This window comes from Cricetulus griseus, chromosome 4 (assembly GCF_003668045.3).
Source record: "Cricetulus griseus strain 17A/GY chromosome 4, alternate assembly CriGri-PICRH-1.0, whole genome shotgun sequence".
NCBI classification, from domain to species: Eukaryota; Metazoa; Chordata; class Mammalia; order Rodentia; family Cricetidae; genus Cricetulus; species Cricetulus griseus.
The window spans coordinates 64,973,976-64,998,499 of record NC_048597.1 but is presented as its reverse complement, the minus strand read 5'-3'; the positions used below and the strand labels follow the sequence as shown (position 1 = coordinate 64,998,499).

The window sequence follows — 24,524 nt, the reverse complement described above, 5'->3', positions numbered from 1 at the left end:
ATCAGAAAGTCATAGGGAACAAGCCAGTATGCAGTGTTCCTCCATGGTCTGCTTCAATTCTTGCCTCTAGGTTCCTGCCTTGAGTTCCAACCCTGACTTCCTTCAATGGTGAACTGTGATCAGGATGTATAAGCCCAATAAAACCTTTCCTCCCCCAAATTGCTTTTGGTCAGTGTTTTACTACAAATTGCTTTTGGTCAGGGTTTTACTACAGCAACAGAAAGTAAACTAGAACAAAAGCAAATACAACACACGCCTCAGCTTGAAGTCCTAACAAACCTTTGCCTCCATGATGTGGAGAATATCAAGCATAGCCTGGTTTTTGAGACACCGTTTTTGGTTTTTAAATCTGAAAATGCATTCACCCATGCTTTTGCAATAAAATTTTCTCTTCCCTCTGCTCTGGGCTGTCCCCTTAATTACTTTGCTCAGAGATGTTTTCTTTTTACTTATTATTAATCATCAGCTGGCTGTAGTAGTTCCGTCTTTGATCTCCCTTTTGTCGGAACACCACCCTCCCTGTCTGCTCCACAGTCTCCCTCATAAATAGTAATAATACAAAAACAGACTCTCAGGAGCAGAAGGAGCCTAGGGCCAGTCTCCCTCAGGCCTGTGAACTGTCATTCCTGAGGCTGTCTATTCTGTAAGTTCTTCTGCCAGGTTTCTATGGGAGCAGAGGGATCATTTTCTCCCTTTTCAAAGAACAGGGTGAGTTGAGGCCCCGAGCTGGCAAGTCCTTTAAAGTCATTTTCAAAGGAAACCTGAGCCGCAAGGCCGTGTGGTTGGCAGAGGGTGGTGTGACTTTCTGAAGCTCTCTCTGGGGCTTTGGGTGGTCAGCTCCTCCAGCTTCCCAACACGTGCTCAGTGCCTGCTGCAAAGTCACTGCCAAGAGCTGGTCAGTGGGCACATGTCCCCTCTCCACTGCCACCCAGGAACAGGAAGGGGATGCCGGCTTTCTCTTCTGGGCCCATGACCAGAACCACATTTGTCTTCCCAGTTCTCAGATCCTGTCAATCAAACTCCGTCCTTGGGGTTTTCTGAGGTAAAATAAAAGTGGATGCCAGCACAGGCCAGTATGAACCTACGTCTGAATCATGGATTCAGAAATGGTCTTGTTAACCCAGTCTCCTCTTGGATAAGCTGGGACAGAGACCTATGGCAAAAAAAAAAAAAAAAAAAAAAAAAAAAAGGTGACCCAATGCACACAGGAGGGGTGGCAGAGCTCCAGCATGGGGGCAGAGGCTTGCTTGGCCTCTGGCCAATCATAAAGCTTCTAAGTCTGTACTTGTCTGTCCATCACCCAGGAGACACCAAATGCTGAGAAATGTATGGCTGCAGCCAGATGCCTTTGGCCTGCCCTGGGGTGGCCAAGTGAAGAGAACTTGTTTATGAAGCCAGAGCCAAGATAGGACCTCTCACTTGAGAAGAGAATCGTCAGCTGAGGCTCGGAGGTAGAAGGGACTACGAAACGTTTGTGTCTAAAGAGAAAGGGCTGGAATGCAGAACGCAGCCCAAAGCTGGGCAAGAGTCTGCTCAAATCCTCCACTTGACCTTCAGGCCCAGTGGCTGGGGTGTGCAGCTGATCCTGTGCTCGGGACAGGAATAGACAGAAATAGGACACACCCCAGTCTAGCCTCAAGTAACGCCCCTCTTCAACATCTCACTGGCCAGCAGCCCCTCCCCTCCTAGAGCATTTCCCACTGGAACATCAACACAGGAGGCTGGACCTACGCCGATGATCTCCATGCAAAGATAGATCCACAGAGAAATCTCTCTTGACTTTTCAACGTTTTATTCTTATGTTTGTACAGCTATATTTTACAACGCAATAATGCAGTTTAGACACAGCCAAACCCTGTCTCCGGAGTAATTATAACAACAAGCATGACGCACAATGTGGGAGGAGTCAAACGTTCCCAAAGAGAGTTTAGTTAGTGACAACTTCAAGTCCCTGTGTCTGTCTACACTTCAAAAGGGGATGGCGCAAGTTCGTCCATCGTTGAAAACTTCCGTGAAAAAAGGCACCGTGAGGACACGTTACAGGTATATACAAACTGAAAACTGGAACAAAAGTATACATTTCTCCTTCTGCAACTTTTTTTGTCCTTTTTTTTGTTTTGTTTTTAATACACACTTTGTAAATTGTAAACCTTCACTTGCAAAAAAATACAAATACACTGAGGCATTTTAGACAAAATATTTTCTTACTTATACAGACGCAATACTTAAAATAGTCTCTTAAGTGCTCTTTCTCAATAGATTCTCAGATCCGTGTCTGCCTGCAGATACAAAATCGAGCCTTTAACGCAGTTTTATATTTTCAATATATCTTTTTAGGTTTATATATTTATATTATATTATATATATATTTATATATTTACAACTCTGCCATATATTCCTTCACCTTTGGTTAAAAAATTAAAGCCCTCTCTTGGACAACATCCTGAAGTCTTGTCTTTTAAAACAATACACATTTACATACAAAAGAGATTTCTGTTCCCACAGAAGGTTTACATTCCTCGTGTTGCAATCTGTCACATCAGAACTTTCGCATTCTCCCCTACTTTGATATAGAAAATGATTTTGCTTTTCGCTGACATGGTTTGCCTTACACATAGGAGAAGAAGCAATAGTATTTTCTTAATGTCTTATGGCAGTGTGGGAAGGGGAGCTGTCTTGGCTCCCGGTCCCGCAAACCCCGCGCCCCACCCCCACCCCAACTATGATTTGCACTAGTGGATGAGAGAGGCACTACATCATGGGATGACCTTTGTAAAGTATTACAGCATCCTTCGGGGAGGGTCTGAGAAAGGGCTAGGGAGAAAAGAGTCAACACTCCATGCTTCAGCAGGCTTTGGGAAGCTCCGGAGGCAGGTCAGCAGCCGACACGCGGTATTGTACCTTGGTGTTGGTGATGGCGCCGTGCTTCTGGCGCAAGTGAAGTCGCAGTTGGCTTTTGTGACGAAAATGTAGGTTACACTTCTCACACTGGAGAGACACCAGAAGCAAAGTGTTAGCCATCATCGACTCGAGAAACGTGTCATTTCTCAAAGACTCAGAACAGAGACGTCTCTGTGAGGGCGGGGTGGAGGCAGCTCCTCCCTTTCACAGGGCAGGTTTAGGACCCATTTGAATCCTGGCTTCCAAAGGAGGTTAAGTATACTTTGCACAATTATCCCTGCCTTCCCTCCCAATGTGTCACTTATGTTCCTGGGCTTGAGATGCCCTTCCCTGACTTAACTGCATGATTACAAGTTTTAGCCAAAAGATAAATTCCGATGCAAACTGATGTAAATCTCATATTTACAGCCTTGCCCCCACAATCATTCTAGTGTATTAATGTCCTCATCAGGTGGCTAGTACTTTGAAGTGACTACTTCTCATCCAAACTTTGTAGTCTTCTACGATCTAGCAGAATGCACCCTCAGAAAACTGTGACATCAGTCTGAATGCAACAGTACTGTTGGGTTAGATGGCCTAAATTCATGGAGATTCTTGAGTCTGGGATTTTTTTTTTTTCAAATGATAGAGGTCCACTGCAACTATGCCACCTATTGCTGTGATCCTGACCATAAAGTCTATTAAGATCTTGGCTTTCCCATCTTTAAGGGATTTGGGCCAATCAATGCCAAATGTCACTTTCAGTTCTTATTGTCTCCGTAACTAAGATTCTAGCAGATCATGCCATAGCTATGAGCTTGAACAACTCAAAGCACTGAATGAATTAGTTACCTAAATATAGCCAGTTCATGAAGTAGGCACTATTTTTTTTTTGGATCAATGTACAGATGAGGAAACTAAGGCACTAAGGATAAAAATAACTAATTTGCCAAGAGACAAATGGCAAGTACAAAGATATTTGAAGCCTTAGAGGCAAGTGGACAAAAATGGCCACACTTTGCCAGTTCCCATTTGGGTGTGAGCCAATCATTCATTGATTAGCCCAGCAGCACCTGAAGCGAGCCATTGATTCCTCAAAGCAGGCCCATACACCATGTAAACAAATCAGTGAGGTTGCAGTCCATTTATTTGTTATTGGTGTCCTATATGAAAGTTAAATTTCACACAGCTCACTACGTCACAGTTTTAGCTTCCACAACTTCAAAACTTAACCAGCAGGCTGTAGTCGGCTGAGACTTTGCTCTGGAACACAACCATCCCAACAGCCTGTTCTTAATGTGGCATTAAGCATGTAGGCATCTGCTCTTTCTTTTGAATTTCATTTCTTTTTATTTACGTGTGTGTGTGTGTGTGTGTGTGTGTGTGTGTGTGTGTGTGTGTGTATCTATATCTGCACCAAATTCATGCAGTTACACAGGGAGGCCAGAAGAGGGCGATGAATCCCCAGAACTGGAATTGTAGGTGGTTATGAACCACCTATAATTGTGGAGTGCTGGGAACTGAACCCACATCTTCTACAACAGCAGCAATAACTCGTAACTGCTAAAGTATCCTCTGGTGCCAACCTGCTATTTCTTGAAACAATGTTTTCTAGGTTTATATTTGGTTCTGGTTTTGGTGTTTTTCTTTGCCATGTTTCTCTGGTTGCTTTCCTACTTCCAAGCTCTGCTTTGACATCTTAAATACTCTTAACATACGTGTCTAGTACAGAGAGGTATGATGGAGATACTCAGTAGGTACTTATGGAATGAATGAATGGCCCAATTCTATGTCTCCTTTCCTAAGGCCCAGGTCACCCAGACCATCTCAAAGATGAACACACTGAGACCCAGGAGTGACTTTGACAATCAGGCTCAGATCCAGATCTCATACACATTACTAGTCTACTGTATGCTGGCATCGGAGCAAATAGCTCTGCTGCTCACTTGCTCCACCTCCCTCCCTCCCAGACCAGGCAGCAGCCACAGGATTTACATACATGGTAAGGTTTCTCTCCTGTGTGAATGCGCAGGTGGCTCTTTAGAGTCTGAAGGTGCCTGAAGCGGGTGCCACAGATTTCACAGGGATACGGCTTCTCTCCAGTATGGATGAGCACATGGGCGCGAAGGTGGGCCACCTAGAGGAGGAGCACAGTGTGAGAGATGCTGCCAGGGTACACTGCCAGCCTATGGCCAGGCCTTCACCCCCACAGCGTCCCTTCTCCATGCTGCCCTGCTCACCTGCACAAATCTGGCCCCACAGGTTTCACATTTGTAGGGCTTTTCTCCAGAGTGAATTCGAGTGTGGGTCTTCAGGTTGGCCGGCCTATTGAACTGCGCTCCACAGATGTTACAGCGATAGGGTTTCTCACCTATTGCCAAGACAGATGGAAGAAAGGAATCATTTTAATGGAGATCTACACTGACCTTAATTTCAAGGCAACTACTCTTGTCCAAGGCCACTTATGCCTTCCCTTCTCTACGGGGAGATCAGAAAGAGAATCCAGGGCAGTGGTTCTAAACCTTCCTAATGCTGTGACCCTTTAATACAGTTCTTCATGTTGTAGTGACTGTAATTTTGCTACTATTAGGAATCGTAATGTAGATTTCTGTGTTTTCCAATAGTCTTAGGTGGCCCCTGTGACAGGGTTGCTCTTGACCCAAAGGGCTCAAGGCTTGCCAGTTGAGAACCACTGATCTAGGGCCTATCATCCTTGCTCACACACACACCTGCACACCCAGCAGGGGAAAAGACTAAGAAATAGGCAGTGGCACAGTGGAAACAATTCTATTCATAGGACACAATGGGGGAGGTTTCAAGAAGCCCAACCTGCAGAACCAGTGCTGTCATTCGGGTAGACTGCCTGTAGGCCTTGAGCAACACACTGTCCTTCTCTGGGCCTCGGTTTCCCTCTCTGAATGGGAAGGGCTGATGTAGATGACCTGGGAAGACTTCAGGCTCTTCCCTTGGACGGACTGATGCAATAATCCGCTCACTCACCAGGGAGATACAATCAGGCTGCTCTAGTTTCTCCCTCAGAACATACTTTTCCGCTTGTTGCAACTACAGCTGTATTCCATTTGCAAGCAAGGCGGGGTGTGGGGCTGAGCAGAAGCTGGGCAGAGGAAACCAATCTACGGCTGAGCCTTCCACCATGGAAAGTTTCGGGGATAATGGGGCCACTGAAAGGTCTGAGAACTAGTTAATGCCCACAACAACGAGGTTGTGAAAAGTGTCCTGGGAAAAAGAATGTAAGTTGGTTGGTAAGTCCTTGAGGGGCTTTTATTTTTAGCTGGCTTTACCCAAACCCAATCCACTTTGCCTTTATCAGCATTAGTCTCCTCTCAACCGGGGGAATTAATATTTCTGACCCCAGCAAAGGCAGAGAGGCAGGACAAAATCTCAGAGGAAATACAAAGAATAAGCAGAGTGGCAGAGATAAGACAGAGTTAAGTCCCTGGTTCAGTGGTTCCCAACCTTCCTAATGCTGTGACCCTTTCATACAATTCCTTATGTTATGGTGACCCCCAACCCTAAAATTATTTTTGTTTCTGCTTCTTTACTATAATTTTGCTACCACTATGAATCATAATGTGAACATCTGGTATGCGACCCTGTAAAAGGACCATTCAACTCCCAGGGGGTCACAACCCACAGCTTGAGAACCGCCACCATAGGTGAAGCCAGGGTGGGGGCCTGCCTCCTGCTTTATTCCAATGAAGTCCCCAGTTTTGTCCTAAGATCACTGTCTGTAGCCCCTAACTGGAACACTCGCTGTGGGACAAGGCCATACCCGTGTGGACGGTCTTGTGGCTGGCAAGGTTGCCTTTGTAGCGGAAGGAGGCCTGGCAGCGGTCACACTTGTACGGTTTATCGCTGTGCGTCTGCAGTGTGTGCCTCTTGAGCGAGGCCTCTTCAGAGAAGCGACAGTCACATTCATTGCAGAAGAAGGCCCCATTCTCTGCAGAGCGTGAAGGGGATACCATGTCAGCATTAGGAGGCAGGGAAAAGCTCAGAGGCATCCCTCAGCTGGAACAAAGCCAGTGCTCCACCGGACCCCAGGCTCCCTAACCAACACTCTGGGAACCCATATGACCAGTGGGGAAGACAGAGAAAGGAGACAGATTGAATCTCAAAGTTCAGACACTCACTCTAGGGCTCTCATGTGGCCTCACCAATTTGAGGACACCTTAGCTATTTTTTTTCCCCTCCTGGAGCTCTGAGAAGGCATTCTTATCAGTCCAAGGTTCAACTTCTATTCATTCATACACAGCAGCCCCGGGGCAAGACCCGTTAGCTCTCTAAGCCTCTCTGAGTCTCTTATCTCCAAAGTCAGGCTAATAAGCCCTGCCCTGCCTACTCACAGGAGCACATTATATAATGAAAAAGAAAGAATGACAAATTATGGGGACATGAGACAATAATGGATCCAATCCAATTATTCTTTACGTCCCTACAGGAGGGATTAATGATGAAGAGTCTATGGTCATCTTTGCACCGAAGATAGGACACTAAAGAGGGTGGAAACAGAAACAGAAGCCCAGAGGCAGGAACTAGAGTGCAGGACAGTCATCTGAGGTCAGGCAGGCATAGTCACTATTCTCTCTCTGATTTGTGACCCTGTGCCAAACTGCTCGCAGTCAGCAACTTCTTTATTTTGTCACAACTATTTGAGAATGGTATGTCACCACAATTTAACCCTGATTATATATTTCCTTGGTCACAAAAGATAGTTGTTAGAGCTAGGGAAAGAGTGAGATTTTTTTACCAGGTTAAAAACTGAGGGAGCCAATACTGACTACATGGAAATGTTAATGTAACAGTTAAGTTCAACTAACTTAATTCAGCAAACACTTTCTAAGTACCTCCTCCAAGCTAGGAACCAACAAAGGCCTGTAGAAGACACATGAATGACTAAGGCCAGATGTTTCTCCACAGCCTTCTAAGAAACACTACCATACACCTAGGTCGGTACAGAAGTTTTGGCACAGACAGGCTGAGAAAGCTCTGGGGGTTCCAGCAGCCCTGAAGGCCACCTATGCTGGTGTGAAGCTTAAGACTGCTCGGCCACTGCAGTCACCAAAGCTCAACACCTACACCTGATAGCTTGCCTGGATTAGCCGGTCCTGGGAGATGGGGAGGGAGGGAGAGTAACTAGTGTCAGAGATGGTGAGTACCAATGGACTTCTAATCCAGGCCGTGTTCCAGAGACAGCAGCACAAATAAAATGGAAACACAAATCCCCCACAACAGAGGGGCCTCCCTTCCCCTAGGCATCAAGAGGAAGGAAGAGAAAGGGACTCACCACAGCTAGAATCCGAGTACTCTGACTGAGTCTCTCCCATTTCCTCTGGGAACGTGGGGCCAGCAGTGTGGAGGCACATCTCTGTATGCTGTGGGGACTGAGAGTCACAGGATGTGCACTTTGGGGGGTGCATATAAAGCGGCGAGTGGCTCTCACTGCTGCTTCTAGGAGAGCCTGTCAGGGACCTGAGGACAGGAACAAAGGGGGGGGGACATCAGCACCCAGCCTTGAAGAGTGGTCCACATGGTCTCCATGCTAACCACTCTCTGTATGCTCAGGCAAGCACACAGCCCCCTGAGCCTTCTGCAGTTCTCAGGCTCCTAGCCTCCCCACACCCTCTCTTCTACTGCCTGGAGTCAGCCAGTGCCCAACTTCCACTTCTGGGCCCAGTTGCCTCTCCTCAGGCCAGCAGTCCACAGCCTCTCGGTCTAAAAGAGGGGTTCCCTGACCCATCAAGACCACAGGAAGTGCCTTGGGGATTTGTGGAAAGCTTTTCTCCCACAGAAGGCAATGCTCTCTCTTGCTATGGAAAACAAAACAAAATGAAACAAAAATACAACTTCCCGTGTAATATGCTTCCTGATTCAGGCTAACACTCTGGTACTTATCCCCCTCAGCACTTCAGACAGAAAACAAAACAGTCTTGCACTCTGCATCCATCAGAGGCTCTGAACCTCAGAACTGTGCTCAGGTAACCCCTGACCTTAGACCCAGGACCTCTGAAATCACCTGTTAACGATGTTATTGAGCCGGCTGGCTTGAGGGATGGTAGAGTCCTCCCCACTGGCACTGAGCTTAGTTGGGATCTGGAGACCAAGGTTATCAGGCTCCAGAGGTGGCTGCCCGGCAGGCTGGACAGGGTAGGCGCGAGGGGAGAGGCGGCCCAGCTCTGTCTGCTCCGAGCCCTCTGGTTTGGCATTCTGGTTGAGGCTGTTGAGCACAATGAACTTATACTTCTTCCAGTTGCAGGCTTTCGGGTCAGTGGGGCTCTTGGCTGGAGGGGAGCCAGAGGCCTGAAGGATGCAGGCGTTCTTGCTACTGCAGGATTCTGTGGGTGAGTTGGGCTGGCAGTCGGATTTCTGGGGACTCTGGGGACTAACCAGACCCTTCCGGTTCAAGGGTGCATTGGGGGGCTCGAAATGCAGGGCGATTTCATCCTCTGAAGACGGTCTCTCCTCTTTGCTAGCCTTGTCACAGGGGAAGTATGGGGCATTCCGGGCAGAAGGGGCAGCAGGCTTGGGGCCCTCAGTCACACTGAAGTGCATGTCACTCCGTGTGTCCTCTGGAACCGCCTCTTTGGGCAAGTAGATGTTGCTGTGGCACAAGCTGAGGGACACCTCCATGGCTGGCCTGCTGTACTCACTGGGGACTGGCCTGGCACTGTCGCAGGAGAGGGTCCGTTCCTTGGGAAAGGGGTTAGCCACAGGCATGCGGGCATGGGCATCTCGTGGCTCCTCATCAGCGAAAAGGAAGCTACTGAGCGGGAGATGGCTGTACATAGGATATGAGGCTGGTGGTGTCGACAGGCCACTGTACAGGCTAGGGGCAAAGGCTCTGCTCTCACAACCCGGAGTATTTCTCAGTGGCAGGTTGTTCTCCACAACCTCACGACCTCTATAGCCCATGATGTCATGGGGCATCAGCATCCGGCTGTTCAGGAACTCTTCTCTGGGTGGTTTAAGTGCAGGGACCATTTCTGCTTCACTGTGGGGGTTTTAAAAAAGATCCAAAATTAGACCTGTTAAAGAGGTGACCTTCCAGTGACACTGTTATATAACCACATCTATGCTGGAGTCAGCTAGACACGGGAGATGTGACTCTGGGGTAGAAAAGCACAATTATAGGGCATTTATACTCAGAAGTCTAGCAATCTGGACTATAGTTGGGAAAACCAAGGAAGATGAGCTACTCATATACTCTGCGTCTGACTGGGCATGACCTTGTAAACTAGAGGCACATATGATTTAGAATTTTATAAGTGACATAAAGCTTTTAAGTCCTTATCTTATTTCAAGCAATAAGTTGCTTGAGCAAAATCATGCAAGGAAAATCAGGCATTTTATACACGTGGAAACAAGGAGGGAAGAATATATGCAATGATGGTACTATATATTCTGAGTATATCAACTAAAAGACCATATGTTCAACAGATTCACTGGGAAGTTCATGGAGGCAGTGACCAGTGCAAAAGCCCTGGTTCCAGAGCAGCCTAGCCTGCTTTGCAAACCCAGCTCTGACCTGGAGCAAGTTGCTTAGCCATTTGGAGCACAAGTCCTAGCCTGTAATAAAGTACTCCCAAATGATGGCAGTGATGAACCCGCTGCCATTATCACCCACTGGAGACAAAAACATTGGCTGCAAATACTTAAAGGGACTTATGTGGGTGAAAAAAGTGGGACAGCTCAACATGATCTCCACTAACAGAGCTAGAATGAGAGGGCTACCAGAGCCAGATTTTAAGAGGCCATAAAGAGGGACTTTCCAGCTACCCAAGGTAGATGGTATGGCTCTGAGAGCTTGAGTCCTTAAGGAGTCCTTGGAAGTGGTCAAATACAGATTGGAAATCCCTTCTGTTAAGATAGAAGGCAGCTTCCCTAAAGCTGCCGAGTCAAGTGATTCTGAAGCACTTTAGCTTTAAGTAGCTGCTCCATTTAGCAAGGCTCTCCACTTCCTTGGCTCTCAGGATCCTCACCCTTTGGTGATGTTCATGCCTCCTGGGTGAAAGGGTAAGACCAAGTGAACTCAAGGAGATTTGTTGATGATATAGATGAAGAGCAACGCAGCCGTGTAAACTCAAGCAGGCGATGCTCTGGTAGGGAACTAAGTAAGGTACATGTAGAAATAGTTACCATAGAAATCTAAAGGAGAACTAGCCTATGCATACAAATGTTAAGAGAAGGTCAAAAGGAAAAGCAAAACGCTGACTGCCAAACACAGATGAGCTGAGGAAGTCATAAAAACCTCCTTGGGAATGGCGGGGTGAGTGGAAGGAAAGAGACTAAAAGAAAATGGGGCAGAGGTGGGGGGGGGCAGAAGTACCCATGACATATACATCTGGGCTGCTGCAAGGAATGACATCTGCCTTAAGTACGTGAATCAAAGGAGGACGCGCGCAACCACTGTAGAATGGAGGGTGTGATGTGTCCCAGAGGCTGTGAAAACATGCACGATTTCTGATCTGGAACTGCCTTCTCTGTATCCACACCTTCTACCAGGAGGCAGCTCACCTGGCCTTGATGAACTTCCTGCAAGTGTCCACTACATGCTCCATCTGCAGGTACATGGCGGTAGCCATCACAGCCATGATGTTGCCTTCCCGTAGGTTGAGCCTAGATGTGTACATGAAGTCTAAGAGGATGCAAAACCCCTCAGGGTTGATCTCAGGATCCAGATTGATTACATTAAGGTTGCATTTCAACTGGTCAGTGAAGATGCTATAGAACAGGCCACTGTAAAACAAACAGAAGGGGCCACTGCAGTGGTCACAAAGCATCTGAGGGTCTTTCCTTCCCAGAGCACAGGTCCCTAAGCTCCATGGCACTTACTGATCACTTCTACTTGTGGAAAGCCTAGCAGATGCTAGGAATGTTTTGAGCATTTTCCATACTCACACTAACCTGTGTTCTCCCTAATCCTATGAGATACGTACCACCATGTTCCACTTTTACAAACAGGGAAAGGGAGATAACAGAGCATGGGAAGTAGTCTCAGAATCATAGCACTGCTTTCCCTTTGTCTAACTTAGCCCTCACCAGCAGTCACTATTCTTACTTTATGTTGCATATAAGTATTTTCCTTGTTTTACCACGGTGCCCTCATTTTAAATGTCTACTGCATAATGAGCGAGTTAGGGATGGGTAACACATAATGATATAACCATATTCCACCACCTTTCTCAAAGCCCAAAGATTATGAGAATGTCAATTATTCTAGAAGATTCCAGTCAAATCCCAAGCCATGTCTTCAGGTCATGATGTTGTCTATAGTTAAAACGAGGATTCTAGACTTGATTGTCATCTCAACTCTACTCTTTCTGGGTGGGTTACCAGAAATGAGTCAGACCTCCCTTCCCAAAAAGCAACTCTTCAACCTTGCATAATACCTTTAACTTAGCTGTACCTTGGTTTCCAAATCTGCCAAGTAAGAAGAGCACCGTGTGTGCTTAATAGGGTTGTGGCAACAATAAAAAATGTTAGCGATGTATACTGATGCTCAGCACACAGTAAATACTAAACACTAGCTATTATATATATATATATATATATATATATATATATATATAAATTTCTGTTCTTTGTATTTTAATTTTTACTTATTTAGTGTGTGTGTGTGTGTGTGCGCGCGTGCGCGCATGCGCGCGCACGCACGCATGCACTATGACAGGAGAGTGGAGGACAATGTGAAAGAGTCACTCCTCTCTCCTTCCACCATTTTGGTCCTGAAGTTGAATTCAGGTCATCAGGCTTGGCAGCAGGTGCAATTATCCACTGAGCCATCTCACCAGCTAGCCCTTCACATTATTTTTTAAGTGCTATTATTAGACATTGGTTATGTTCTCTAATTTCAATACAGAGCCATGCATCACTACATAAACCTGTGCCTTGCTTTCATTATCTTTAAAATGGAGACAGAATGCCATCCACAATACACAGCTGGTAAGAAGAGCTTAGAAATGACTTAATATGATATTGCCCGGGAAACTTGAAATTTGGGAAAATATGAAGAATTATCTGGCTTACTCACTCTATGCTTAAACCATGGACACATAGTTACAGTATAAATGAAGTACAGTAATTTTGGCATGGTGGTTCATACCTATAATCCCGGAACTTGGGGTGAGAGAATCAGAATCTCAAGGCCAGCCTTAGCTAGGTAATGTTTTCAAGGCTAGCTTTACATTAAACCCTGTTTCAAAAAATAAATTTTTAAATAAAGAACAGTTACAGCATAAAAGGGCAAAAGCTGTCAAGCTTGGTTGAACTACTTAGAAAGCCCCTTTTGCTTTTCATCCTCACACTGGTTAACTGACTTTCTTTTAGTTAACCAGCATGTGTCTCCCTACTGGCCTCAGACACATTGTGTCTTTCAGAGTACATTTCCTCAACCACTATGCCTTCAAAAGAGAAACTATTTTCTAATGGTATTCCTTCAATTGTTTCCCTGGAGTCCAGAGCACCAGGCCATGTGCTGAGATCTGTAAACTAAGGGGATGCTGTCTCAGACACAGGGAACAGCCTACATATTCTTCTCACCGGCTGCCAATCCTAGCTCCCCATTTATGCAGTCACCCCTCACTCCAGGACCACTCACCTGCAGGCCATGAGAACTGTTTTATGGGCTCTGAACTGCTCACGACTAACCACAATGACAACGTCAGTCAAGATGTCCCGACTCCGGAGGCGATTAAGGTTAAGAAGAACATCACTGGCATGGCGGGTGAACTGGATACAGCTGTCAGCCGGTGAGGCCATTTTGTCTTCGCTGAAACAGAAGTTAAACTCCTATTAGTCCTCGAGAACCACCCTGCTTACCAGGAGTACCAAACAGATGGCTTAGCATGCTAAGGTACAGAATGCAACTCAGGTGTCTAGTGGACAATTCATAGCCCATCTCTGGACATTACTATTCATAGCTATCAAATGGGGAGAATAAAGGCTAGGGTAGAAAGCTCTTTAGGGGAAAGGGGAAGGGAAGGACTATTTGTTAAGTGTTTTTTCCCACATACTAAAGACTCTGCCAAGCATTGAGAGGCAGCAAGTATGTTGCAACGGAGAAAACCACTCTTGGAGAGTTACCCAGTTCGCCTTGCCTTTCACCAGCTCTGTGACTTGGAGCGTGCCGTTACTGTTTCTGGGCTTTGGTTCTCCAAAATAGGAACAACAATACCTATGTGGTATTTAAAATTAGAAATATGTACCTAGACCATAATAGGTTTTTTTTTTTTTAAAAAAGGGGGTGGATGCAGCTATATCATTTCATTATCCATCCCATGCTGTGAAATTGTGAGTTGTTTTGTTCAATAGTTTGAATACTTAGCACTAGCACACCACTGGCAGAACAGGTAACCGGGGCTAGCCTGAACTAAGAATGAATAAGGAGATGAATGAATAGTGCCATGGGACTGTATTAAGTCTGTTGGTACAGGGGCAGAAGGGTAAGGACAGAGATCGGTATGTAGAGAATTCACTGTCCTTCGTTCATTGAGTGAAAGGTGGCAAGCTTAAAAAAAAAAACACGCAGGGGTAAAATTCAAAAGAAATAAATACATCTACAAATATTATAGCATATAATTCGATTTACTTACCCAATGCCTTGCTTCACAGTCCAAAATTTTGCTTTAAAACTGTAGAGAAGAGAGCAAATGGAGATTGACTAAATGAGTGGAAGATTGTCCACTCCGGTCTTATTTTAGGACACACATAGTTAAGCTTTGCTTTGATAGCTGCAGCCTGCCAGCTGGTGCGGTTTTCCCACAAGCTAGCAAACATATTCCATCTCTGTGCTTATAGAAACAACAGGCACTCAAAGCCATTTGGGAACAATGTCTTATCCTTAGTGCTGGGAATACCACTGCATACATTAATTACATATACCTCTATACATTTATTTCCTTTCACAGGATAAAAAAAAATATACATCAAAAGACCATTTGAGTTTATGGGAAACAAAAAAATAAGTAGTTCTTTCAATATTAATGATAATGATTCTTCAGGGACCTAAAAACATTGGATGCTATTCAAACCCATGCTAAAAATATTATCTTTCAAGTCTTAGAATGATTCCACAAGGCTGATAGGGCCAATATCTTTATCCTTATTTCACTGGTGATGAAACTGAGACCCAGGGTTCAAATGACTTGTTGAGCACAAACAGCCAGGCAGTGTCTCCTGATTCTCTGGAACACTTAAGAACGAATACCGAGACTACAGAATAAAACCTGAGACATTGTGTTTGTGCATTCCTTCAGTATCTTTGCCCTCTTTTTCAAAGTTTCCTCTCCCTCTGCTTCCAGGTCTAAAACTAGACAGAGGACTGACCATAGCTTCCAAGTTCGGGCTTCTCCTGGCTTCTGAAAGATTTAACTGTGGGGTTTAGCTGAGAACTAGCCAGGGAGCCTTAAAGAGATCTGATGAAGCATGTACTCTTTCCAAATTGGTTTCTCTAACACAAAAATCATGAAGAGCATAGGTGCAAGCCTCTCCTTTCTGATGGAACCTGGGCAAGCAGAGCAATCATCTATTGGAAGTCTGTTCTCCCATTCAAACAGCACGGCCCTCCAGGGTGGCTTTCCGGGTGAAGGAGCCTAAGGCCAGCGAGGTCATGTTGGGCCACGTAGATAGTTGATGGCCTGGCCTTAGGTCTTCTGGCTCAGATTCCTGTCCTCTTTCCAAGTCAGCCTACGTGCTGGAGAACACACAGGACAGCAGCACCCTGAGGTGGGTGAATCTCAGTTTTACACTCCTTCCCCACACAGGCTTTGCCCCATTCCACAGGGCTGAGTCTGACCAAAGGAGCGCTCTAAATAGAGGTTTCCTGGGGTCTGGAACCACTTATAGTTCTCTGTGGTACCAATGCTAGCCGGCAGTCTCATCAGCTTCAAGGTTAATACGTGCATGTGAGTGAGTGGGTAGGCAATGGGGGAAGAGAGAAGACAAAAAGAACAAAAACAAAAGCAAAAACAAAACAAAACAAAACAAAACAAAACCGATTTCTTCCTGAATCCATCCTAACTGCCAGTGAGTACACAGATTCCACTTGATCCTCACCCAAGTTCAACGAACTGTCTCTTTTGGAAATAGATGCTGCAGACACGTGAAGTTTATTTACTAACTTTCTCCTGCTCCCCCATGGAAGAGATCCACAAACCCTTCTGGAATTCGTGGGCTGAGCGTCAACCACCAGCTCACTTGTGGATTCCAGTCACAGACTTTTGGAACCACAGGAAGCCCAGATTTGCCATTTCACCATGACAAGTGGCAATGACTCACTCCAGATGAGAGGTCCTACCGAAGCAAACAAAAAAAGGCAGCCCTGCTGTGACCACTGTCAGACTGGCCTTGGGCTTTTTACCTTCAGCCTGTCTCCTTCTACAAAGAACATGCACAGACAAGAGCAGCCCGTGTTCCATGGAGTCACTCCTCAACACCAATTCCTGTCTCTGAAAGCCAACTGTTCTCAGCAGATCTCACCACAAATCCCCAAGGTGTGGGGGGGGGCTAATGTTCGAGCCAAATGCCACCGCCCTCCAGACACTGGACCAGCATTCAGCTTGTTTGTTTTACAAATCACTCAGCCTTTTCCCATCCACTATTGTACCTTATCTTTATCATGGCCAGGATTCACTAGGAAGGAAACCGAGGCTTTCAGAACAAGCGCTTGCCCAAAACTCAAAACCATTTTCCAACAATGTTCTATGCAAACAACACCAAGGAGAATCAGGCCAGCAAGAAGAACAGAACCACAACTGGATCCCCGCTGAAGTAATCCCCAACTTGCACCCTCTCCCTCCCTGGGCGCTTTCCTTGTGTGCATTCAATGAGGCGGTTCAATAACGGAGCTTCCAGTGGGAGGAGAAAGGGGGGAGAGGAGAGAGAGGAAAAAAAAACAGGCAAAGAAGGCAGCAGAGCTGGGAACAGGAGAGAGAGAGAAAGAGAGGAGAGAGAGAGAGAGAGAGAGAGATCTGAGAGCTAGCCAAGAAGTCAATGCGAAGACTCCATCCTGTCCCTTTCCTTCCGGGCAGGGGTAGCACTAGGCAGCCTCACTCGCCTGCTCACACGCACTGACACAAACCTCAGCCCGCCACCTGGCAAGCCTGCGCAGACTCGCTCACCGCACCTAGCTGTACCTGTCTTCCTGGGACCGCCCACCCCCTGGCGATCGGCTGGCACCGCTGCCCATCCGCCTCGAAGCCGGGGAAGGTGCGGCCAGGGCCGGGTTGTAGGACTGTAATGGCCCTTAATTTGGTTACATTCAAATAAATATTTTCGTCCACGTCGGTAGCTAGTATTATGTGCGTCTCTCTCTCTCTCTCTTTTTTTTTTTCCTGTTACTCTGTCAAAGCAGGGGGCCACGAGGGGAATGGCACGGCCCTCTCATTCCCGGAACGTAGTCGACCTCAGCTCTGAGGATTTCATAGAACACTCCTGCCCAGCGCGGGCTCCAACGAGAAGTAACTTTCCAGGAAGCCGCGGCCTGACAGCCCAGTCCGGGTTTGCTGGCTGCTTAGCGCTGGCCGGGGACAGAGCACCCTTTCCCCCAAATCCGCCATCCACACGGGTTCTGGCTTCCAGGCCGGAGTCCACCTGGTCCCCATCCCTGCCCCCAGAAAGCTAAAAGTCCCAGTGTGAAGCCCAAGAGTCTGGAGACAGTCTGAGGCTCGCTTCATGATTTCCAATTTGCCACATTCTGGCAACTAGCAACTGGCTGAGCTGGTGTTTGTTTGCTTTTGTTTTGTTGTTGTTTGTCTTAGGGTTTTGATGTTATTTCTTGGGGTTTCTTTTGGTCTTCTTGTTTGCTACCTCTTTCCCTGCTTTAGAAGGGAATGTATAGGTAAGAAGTCAAGGTCAAAAAGACGGAGTCCCCGGGACTAAGGGTCCCCACCCTTGGGAGACTTGGCCGATTGGGGAGAAAACTAACCCTGAAAGAAAACTGAGCTGAAACCCCTTCCGCCTACGTTGGCAAGAAAGGGGAGGTTTCCGCCCAGCCTCTTTAGAGCCAGAGCTACCAGGCTGAAGCCAGACAAGCTCTGGGATTTCAGAATCTTATTTTCCTGAAACAGTAGAGACTGCAGTGCAAACTCTGATACACAGCAGCATTGCCGCGCCTTCCGAGGAATGACGCTCCCCCCCTCCACACACACACACCACCACCACCGTGGCCACCCACTAAGTGCTCTCGGTCGCCTTGCTTCTTCGGGGTGGATTCCGCACAACCTCGGCCACAGACCTTAAAGTAGCGGGTTGCATCTCTGAGCCGCACAGCCGCCTTTCGGAGGCGGAGGCGGGGTCAGACTCGCGTCCCAAGATGGGTTCTCTCTGGTCTTAAGAGCCTGTTGTGAGTTAGTCCTTCGCCCTGGGCTAAAGGCGACAAAAGGAATTTTATATGGGACAGAAGTGAGTATCTGAGGAGTGCCATCACAATGGTGTATTTACCTCGGGCCGACGCTAGAGAGAGCCCTCCATCAAGGCTTGAAACTACAGCGCGCTACTCGCCCCGCCCCTCCTTCCCATTGACCTAGTTTGGCCAGCGTCTGGATTTCCACTCCTCTCCATCCAGGATGGTTGTTAGATTATTGGTAATCTAATAACTCCAATAGCTCGCCGAAGAATCTAAAGAGGATCCTGAAAGTGTAAATCACTGTCTAGGGACCAGGAGTTTGACTAAGGCGCGGTGGGGGGTTGGGGTGAGGGCTGACGCATTGAAACCTGCCTCTGGGCTCCAGCAGGAGTGCTCTTTCCTAACAGGGTGCTCAAGTCTAGCCACCCGGTTCTGGCGATAATGGGTAGACTCAAAGTCTTGCTTCTGTTCTGGAGTCAGGAAAGGACAATACTGATGCTCTTGCCTCTGGGCGGCGGTGACACTAAAAATCAGAAGAGATGTTGCTCGTGCGATGGCCTCCTCGGCTGCATGAGCTAACCAGAGGACTTTATGTCCTGACTTTTCATTTCTGTTACATGTCCTGCCTCCGAACTCTTGTAAGGCCGCAGACTTCGAGGAAATAAAATAAAATAAAGGGATGTGTTTTATCATCAAGATCTGAAGAACTGAAGGGACTCGCCCCGTGAGCCTGGCCGAGACAGCCTCCAGAAGTCTGCAGACAAAACCACCAAACCATGTCCTTCAGCAGAGATCTCTTCCCCAATCCTGACTGAACTGGGATCGGCCTTGGGGTAGGGTCGGGGGGAGTACTGTGGGGCAGGAGAGAGACGCATGATCTCCCCAAGCAAACAATGCCTTTTAAAATTCGATCTAGACAGAAGTCAGCCAAGGTCTTTATTCACGTTAATGAAGATGGAAGGCACTAACTGTCCTTGGAAAGCGATGAGTCAAACTTGACCGCGCTTCAGACACGTCCCCAGATTCGTTTCCAATCCGAACAGAGGCGCATTTCTCCGCGCGGCGGCCTGGGACAACTCCCGCAGTGATAGAGGATGAACTGGATTCCACCCGGCCGGGGCGGGCGGGGGAAGACAGCTGTGTCTCTGAGGTGAGGACGCAGGCCGCCGCTAGAGGTCGCCCGCGCGTCAATGCAAGCGGGACATCTCAGTTAAGAGCTTTGAGAAAGAACTTTACTCAAGAGATGGGGCACAAATTCTCAAATAGTGCTCTAGTTATTCACAAACCCCTCTGTCTCTGTCTCTCTCTGTCTCTCTGTCTCTCTGTCTCTCTCTCTCTCTCTCTCTCTCTCTCTCTCTCTCTCTCTCTCTCTCTCTCTCTCTCTCTCTCTCTCTCTCTCCTGCTTTCTACCCAGGCCACTAATTAAAGGATAAACGGATGGAAAGAGAGAGTCCGGAGGTCAAGCTTGCAGGCAGCTGGTCAGCTGGTGCATATCCCCAAACTACGTTAAGAAGTCCCCGGCCACCAAACTCAGCACAAGCATGTGCTACAGCTTTGAGAGGCCCCACCCCCTCCGCACCTCTGTAATCTCTCCATTTCTTTTGTCAAAAACCTTACGCTAAAGATCGGTAAGGAGCGGTTTCCAATGTGCTCTGGCAACTCCAGTGACCTAAGGTTAAACTGTTCCCCCATGAACTGGGATAAACTCCTTTGATGAATTCTTTGGAATTCAGAAACTTACTGTTCGGCCTAATTCCACAACAGCAATGACGAGGCTTAAATCCTAAAGCTCCCGAGCGTTTCGGGTATCATCTTTCTGCTACCAACTTTTTCTGTGGAGAGACCACAGATGTCCTCAAACGCAGGACCGCTCCTTAGTTGAGATTTAAGGCTGAGCGATTGTGATGTGGACGGCGTGAGCATATGGCTTTCATCTGTCCTGTCAAAACTCTGGATGTCAAATGCCAAACTCATTTGAGAATGCCCTTCCCCGTCAGTACTGGCATTTGACCAGGGTCAGACCACCACTCCGAGCAGGAATCTTGACCATAACTAACCACTAGGTGGCAGACTAAGTCCGTTCAAGAATCGCCCTCTTAGCATAGCCTTCCACACACAGTACCAGAGGCTTTTTGTCTGAACCTTGGCGTGGGGGTGGGGGTGCTTCCAAAACTGAAGTCGGAAAACATTTAGTTGAGCAGATGTAACTCCGTTCTTCGGTGCTCGTGCCTCTAGCTAACACGGAACCGTTTCAGGAGCTGCTTTCGGGTATTATTTGGTTATCTGTTCCCCTCCTCCCCTCCTCAAAATTGGCTATGCTCACTTTCAAAAGGAACGACACCTGAAAGTATTAGAGACATTCTTGCAAAGAAGAGAGGGAGAGGGAGGGAGGGAGGGCGAGAGAGACAGAGACAGAGAGACAGAGAGAGAGAGAGAGAGAGAGAGAGAGAGAGAGAGAGAGAGAGAGAGAGAGAGAGAGAGAGGCAAAGGTCGGGAATAAGCGGGAAGGGGGAACCGGGGTTAAGACCTTGACCCACTGAGCAAAGCAGGGGAGGGGAACCGAACCGAGTAGGTTCTTTGGGGGATGCTACTGGTCTGGAAATGGGAAGCACGAGAGGTCAGAAAGGAACGAAAAGAAGCCGGCCAGCAGAGCCCTCGCGCGTCGCTGAGGTCCCACTTGTTGCGCAGTGTAGGAAACCGGCACGCGCCACACTGCTTTGACTCCCACATGGCTGCAGCCCAGCCTACCGCTGCTACCTGCGGTCCACAAGCCTCTCCCCACCACCCCGACACACGCCACCACAGCCCCCAGGGAAACTACAGCACTTTCAGTCCCACGGTTTTTCACACCAAAACATTTCTTTTCTCAAAGTCAGACCTTCAGCAGACTTCAGGTACCCTGAGCAGTCAAGTCCGAAGGGGAAAATAGCTACATCAGCCCAGAGAAGTCGCTGCCAAGTCCTCCCCTACCTTCACCCCTGCAAGGTGTCCCTTAAATTATGAGAAGGACATGGCCTATTATGACACTGTGCTCGCTTGGAAAACAACGTGTTTCTATCCTATTTAAGAGATTAACTATAACGTATTTATTTTAAAGGTTTCATCTCTCAAATTTTTTGAAAATCTCTCAGAGTGATTTGGGACCACATGCCTAATTACTGTCATTTCACAGTTATTTTTCAAATATTTGGCTTTTACCAATAGTTTCGCCCACCAAGGGGTGGCGCTGCCGCACCGCCTCCCCTGATACTCAAGTTTTTTTTTCACAACAGAGTGGGATATCCCCAGCAGGGGACAGAGGGAAGGAAGGATTTTGACATCTAGTCATGGCATTTACTCAACCCATAACTGGAACTCCTCCTCGGGGCTCACTCAACGACAACTTAGAAATCTAGGATGCCATTCCTGACCACCAAGCCCAGAATAAATTCGTCTTTTCAAGAAAATACTGCTGTAAGCCCTTCAAAACTGAGGAGAGGAACAGGGTAATTAGCGAATACCCGCTTTTCCTGGCTGTCTCTTTCCTCCACTCACTGAGTTGTTGTGAACAGCATCCAGCCTTATTGTCGGTACCAAACAGACCCTTAAAATCACTCAACGCCTGAAAGTATTAGAAAAGAAGTTCTTCCAAATAGGATACTGGAAACTTCTATTTATAAACAGGGGGTTGGGGGTGAGTTGTCCATCTACAGGTTTCTATTTTGGCCCCAGGACTGAACTGCAGTCATTTTAGCAAGAGAAAATGTCCATCTCCTGGTGTTTTCTCTACATTTCCTCTTCCCCTGGGACAGATATCTTTCCTTTTTCATTAAAATCGGGATATAACGAAGAATATGATTTCACCTCACTCTTTTGAGCTCATGTTTGCTACCTCCAGGAACAGCGTGTGGACTGGGGCCAGATGAACTTCAACTTGGGCTGCAGATTTACGAGGTCCTGCTCAAGTGCCAAAGGCTCTTGATAGTAAATAGTGAGCGAAACAGATTCCTGTCTCCGGGTGGGTCGGACTGCCCCCTCCCCGATTTTCAAGCTATTTATTAAAACCACACACAACACCTCGCAAAGAAAAAGGGAAACCAGCGAACTGCAGAGGAAGCCAGCGGCATAGCTCAGAGCCACAAACTGTATTTCTAAACAGCCCTCTCCGAGGATCCCTTACTCCTACCCCTCCCCCTCTCTTTTCTTTCTTTTTTTTTGGGGGGGGGATAGTAATGCATCCACTGGCATAGCAATATTTTCCTCCTGGGAACTGTACAATGTTTGTAAAAAAAAAAAAAAAAGACAAAGAAAATATCACTTTTTTAGGGGGTTGGGGTGCGATGCTTGTCTCTACGGCTTGTAACAGCTCCAGAAGTCCAGCCCCGGGTTTGAGGTAATTTCTCACTATCCCTAGCACCAAAACTAAATCTCTCTCTACGGGAAAGAGCACAACACAGAGGTTATTTATTTTACTCTTTTTTAAAAAAAAATGTTGATTGGTGGTGGTTTTTTTTTTTCATGGAAGAGTTTTAAAACTCCTTTTTGCAACACTAGTTCCATTTTCGCCAGGGTTCCAATAACACGGTATTATAAAGGCAACGCAACCCACAGTTCTCAAGACATTTAACGTTCACTGTTTCCGGCAGGGTTGGCCTCTAGCTCCCGCTGCCCCCCAGGCAGCCGATTTCCTAGGTTCCAACTCCCAACCCACTCCCTCTCCGGGCCGCCGCCGCCGCTTTTCCCCATTCCTACTCCCTCGAGGAGAGCCACAGGTTGCAAATCCAACCAACCTCGCAATCTGTTTTTGCAAAATCACTCACAAAGATCCCCCTTTCGCACCCGCTCCTCCCGTCCGGGGTCCCCCAGCCAGAGTCACACAGTGCCCTTCTTCCCTCTCTGGTCTTTCACATCGGGAACGCGGACTGGGGCTCTGTTTTAATTCCTTCGCCCAAAAGAAGGACCTTGGGAATCTGAAGCTTGGAATCCGCTATAACCCAGGCCCATAGCTGCCTTTTTACACAGCTTGCACCAAGGGGGAAAAATGAAATTAAATTTAGGAAAGGGAGGGGAACTACCGCTGAGAGCCAACACAGTCACGCAGCACCCAAAATACAAACACCGCGGCCGCCAGAAATCCCGCCACCTCCCCGGAGCTCTGGGCTGGCTGGCTAAGATCCCCCGGGTCCCGCACGCTGAAAGCGCCGCAGGTGCAAAAAAACCGCGCACCCCTCTCCCGCCCACCCCCCAAAATCCCTGTCCCGCCTTCAAGCCTCCTTCCTCGGGCTGGGCAGACCGAGCGCACCCGGGTTCCCGACTGCCTCGACTCACAACCAAGAAAGAATAATTTTCAAAGTATTCAACATCCCTGCCCCCCCGTGCAAGCGAAGCCTCCCCCAAACACTCTTGTCTCTCCTTGGGAAGATCACGGCTCTCAAAGGAAACTGCAGACACGCTACTTCATCTGGCTTTATGACCAAAAAGAAAAGGGAAAATAAAACAACCAGCCGAGGAGTTGGCTTGCATTCCCCCCCATGCCGACTCCCGGCTCGGCTGCAAGGCAAGGGACTGTGCGGGGCCGGGGCCGGTGGCCGGCCGCCAACGCGGGCACCGGGAGAACTGAGCGGGGAGGGAGGCAGCGGCGGGGAAGGCAGTTTGCAAGCGAGCAGAGAAAGCAAGCCAAGCCGCGCGAAGCCAGCGGGGCCGCCGCGGTCCGCCCTCCCAGGCCGCGCAGCCCAGCGCCCGCCGCCCCGCGCCCCAGCGTCTCCAAACACCGAAACAACACCGGGCAGGGCGGCACAGCCTCCCCGAGGCGGCCGAGGCGCTCCAAGACAGCAAAAAAAGAAGAATACGTATGCGTAAAGCTAGATCCTACAGTGGGAGAGACGTGGGGCTGATCTTCGGCATTTATTTTAACACCTGACAGCTAGAATCAATAAATAGATACATTTATATCAATAGATACACATAGGAAACTTGGAGCCAAAGCATTTGGCAAAAGCGGAAAAAAAAAGAATTAAAAGGTAAAATCATGATCATGAGCAGCGGCGGCGGCAGCGGCACCAGCGGCAACAGCGGCGGCGGCGGCAGCGGCAGCGGCGGCGGCAGCAACAGCAATAATCACCTGGTGTCCGGCCTTTCCTAGAAACTTCTTGCATCACCACTTCTAAGAACCCCAGTTCTAAGAATCAACAGAGCTCAATTCTCGGAATTTGAGCTGCGGGCTTTACCACTGCTCCGCAGCAGGGGAGGACTCGGTGGCGGCGGCTAGACCCTCGGCGCCCTCCTGGCCGGCACACGGCCTCGG

At 47.8% G+C, this 24,524-nt stretch overlaps 1 protein-coding gene across 7 annotated transcripts; it reads right to left on the bottom strand.

Moving 5' to 3' along the window:
• Positions 1-1,773: 1,773 nt before the first annotated feature.
• On the bottom strand, positions 1,774-24,467 carry Bcl6 (BCL6 transcription repressor). Of its 7 annotated transcripts, none has more exons than XM_027412960.2 (10): positions 24,342-24,467; positions 14,490-14,528; positions 13,496-13,666; positions 11,413-11,634; positions 8,915-9,889; positions 8,186-8,370; positions 6,674-6,841; positions 5,121-5,251; positions 4,880-5,017; positions 2,845-2,988 (listed from the first exon to the last, which is right to left on the bottom strand). In XM_027412960.2, the coding sequence occupies exons 3-10, from the start codon at positions 13,654-13,656 to the stop codon at positions 2,845-2,847; spliced, it is 2,124 nt and encodes a 707-aa protein (XP_027268761.1). In that variant the 5' UTR covers positions 13,657-13,666; positions 14,490-14,528; positions 24,342-24,467. The 7 variants fall into 7 exon arrangements, with proteins under 7 accessions (XP_035300574.1, XP_027268767.1, XP_027268761.1 ...); XM_027412962.2 differs by lacking the exon at positions 24,342-24,467 and adding an exon at positions 22,085-23,412; XM_027412961.2 differs by lacking the exon at positions 24,342-24,467 and adding an exon at positions 18,614-19,564.
• Between the last annotated feature and the right edge of the window lie 57 nt (positions 24,468-24,524).

Coding starts and splice junctions, on each gene's coding strand:
- Bcl6 (XM_027412960.2), bottom strand. CDS start 13,656: ATGGCCTCACCGGCTGACAGCTGTATCCAGTTCACCCGCCATGCCAGT. Junction 9,890..11,412: donor AGGAAGTTCATCAAGGCCAG/GTGAGCTGCCTC, acceptor AAACCCCCACAG/TGAAGCAGAAATGGTCCCTG. Junction 5,252..6,673: donor CCACAAGACCGTCCACACGG/GTATGGCCTTGT, acceptor TCTTGGCAATAG/GTGAGAAACCCTATCGCTGT.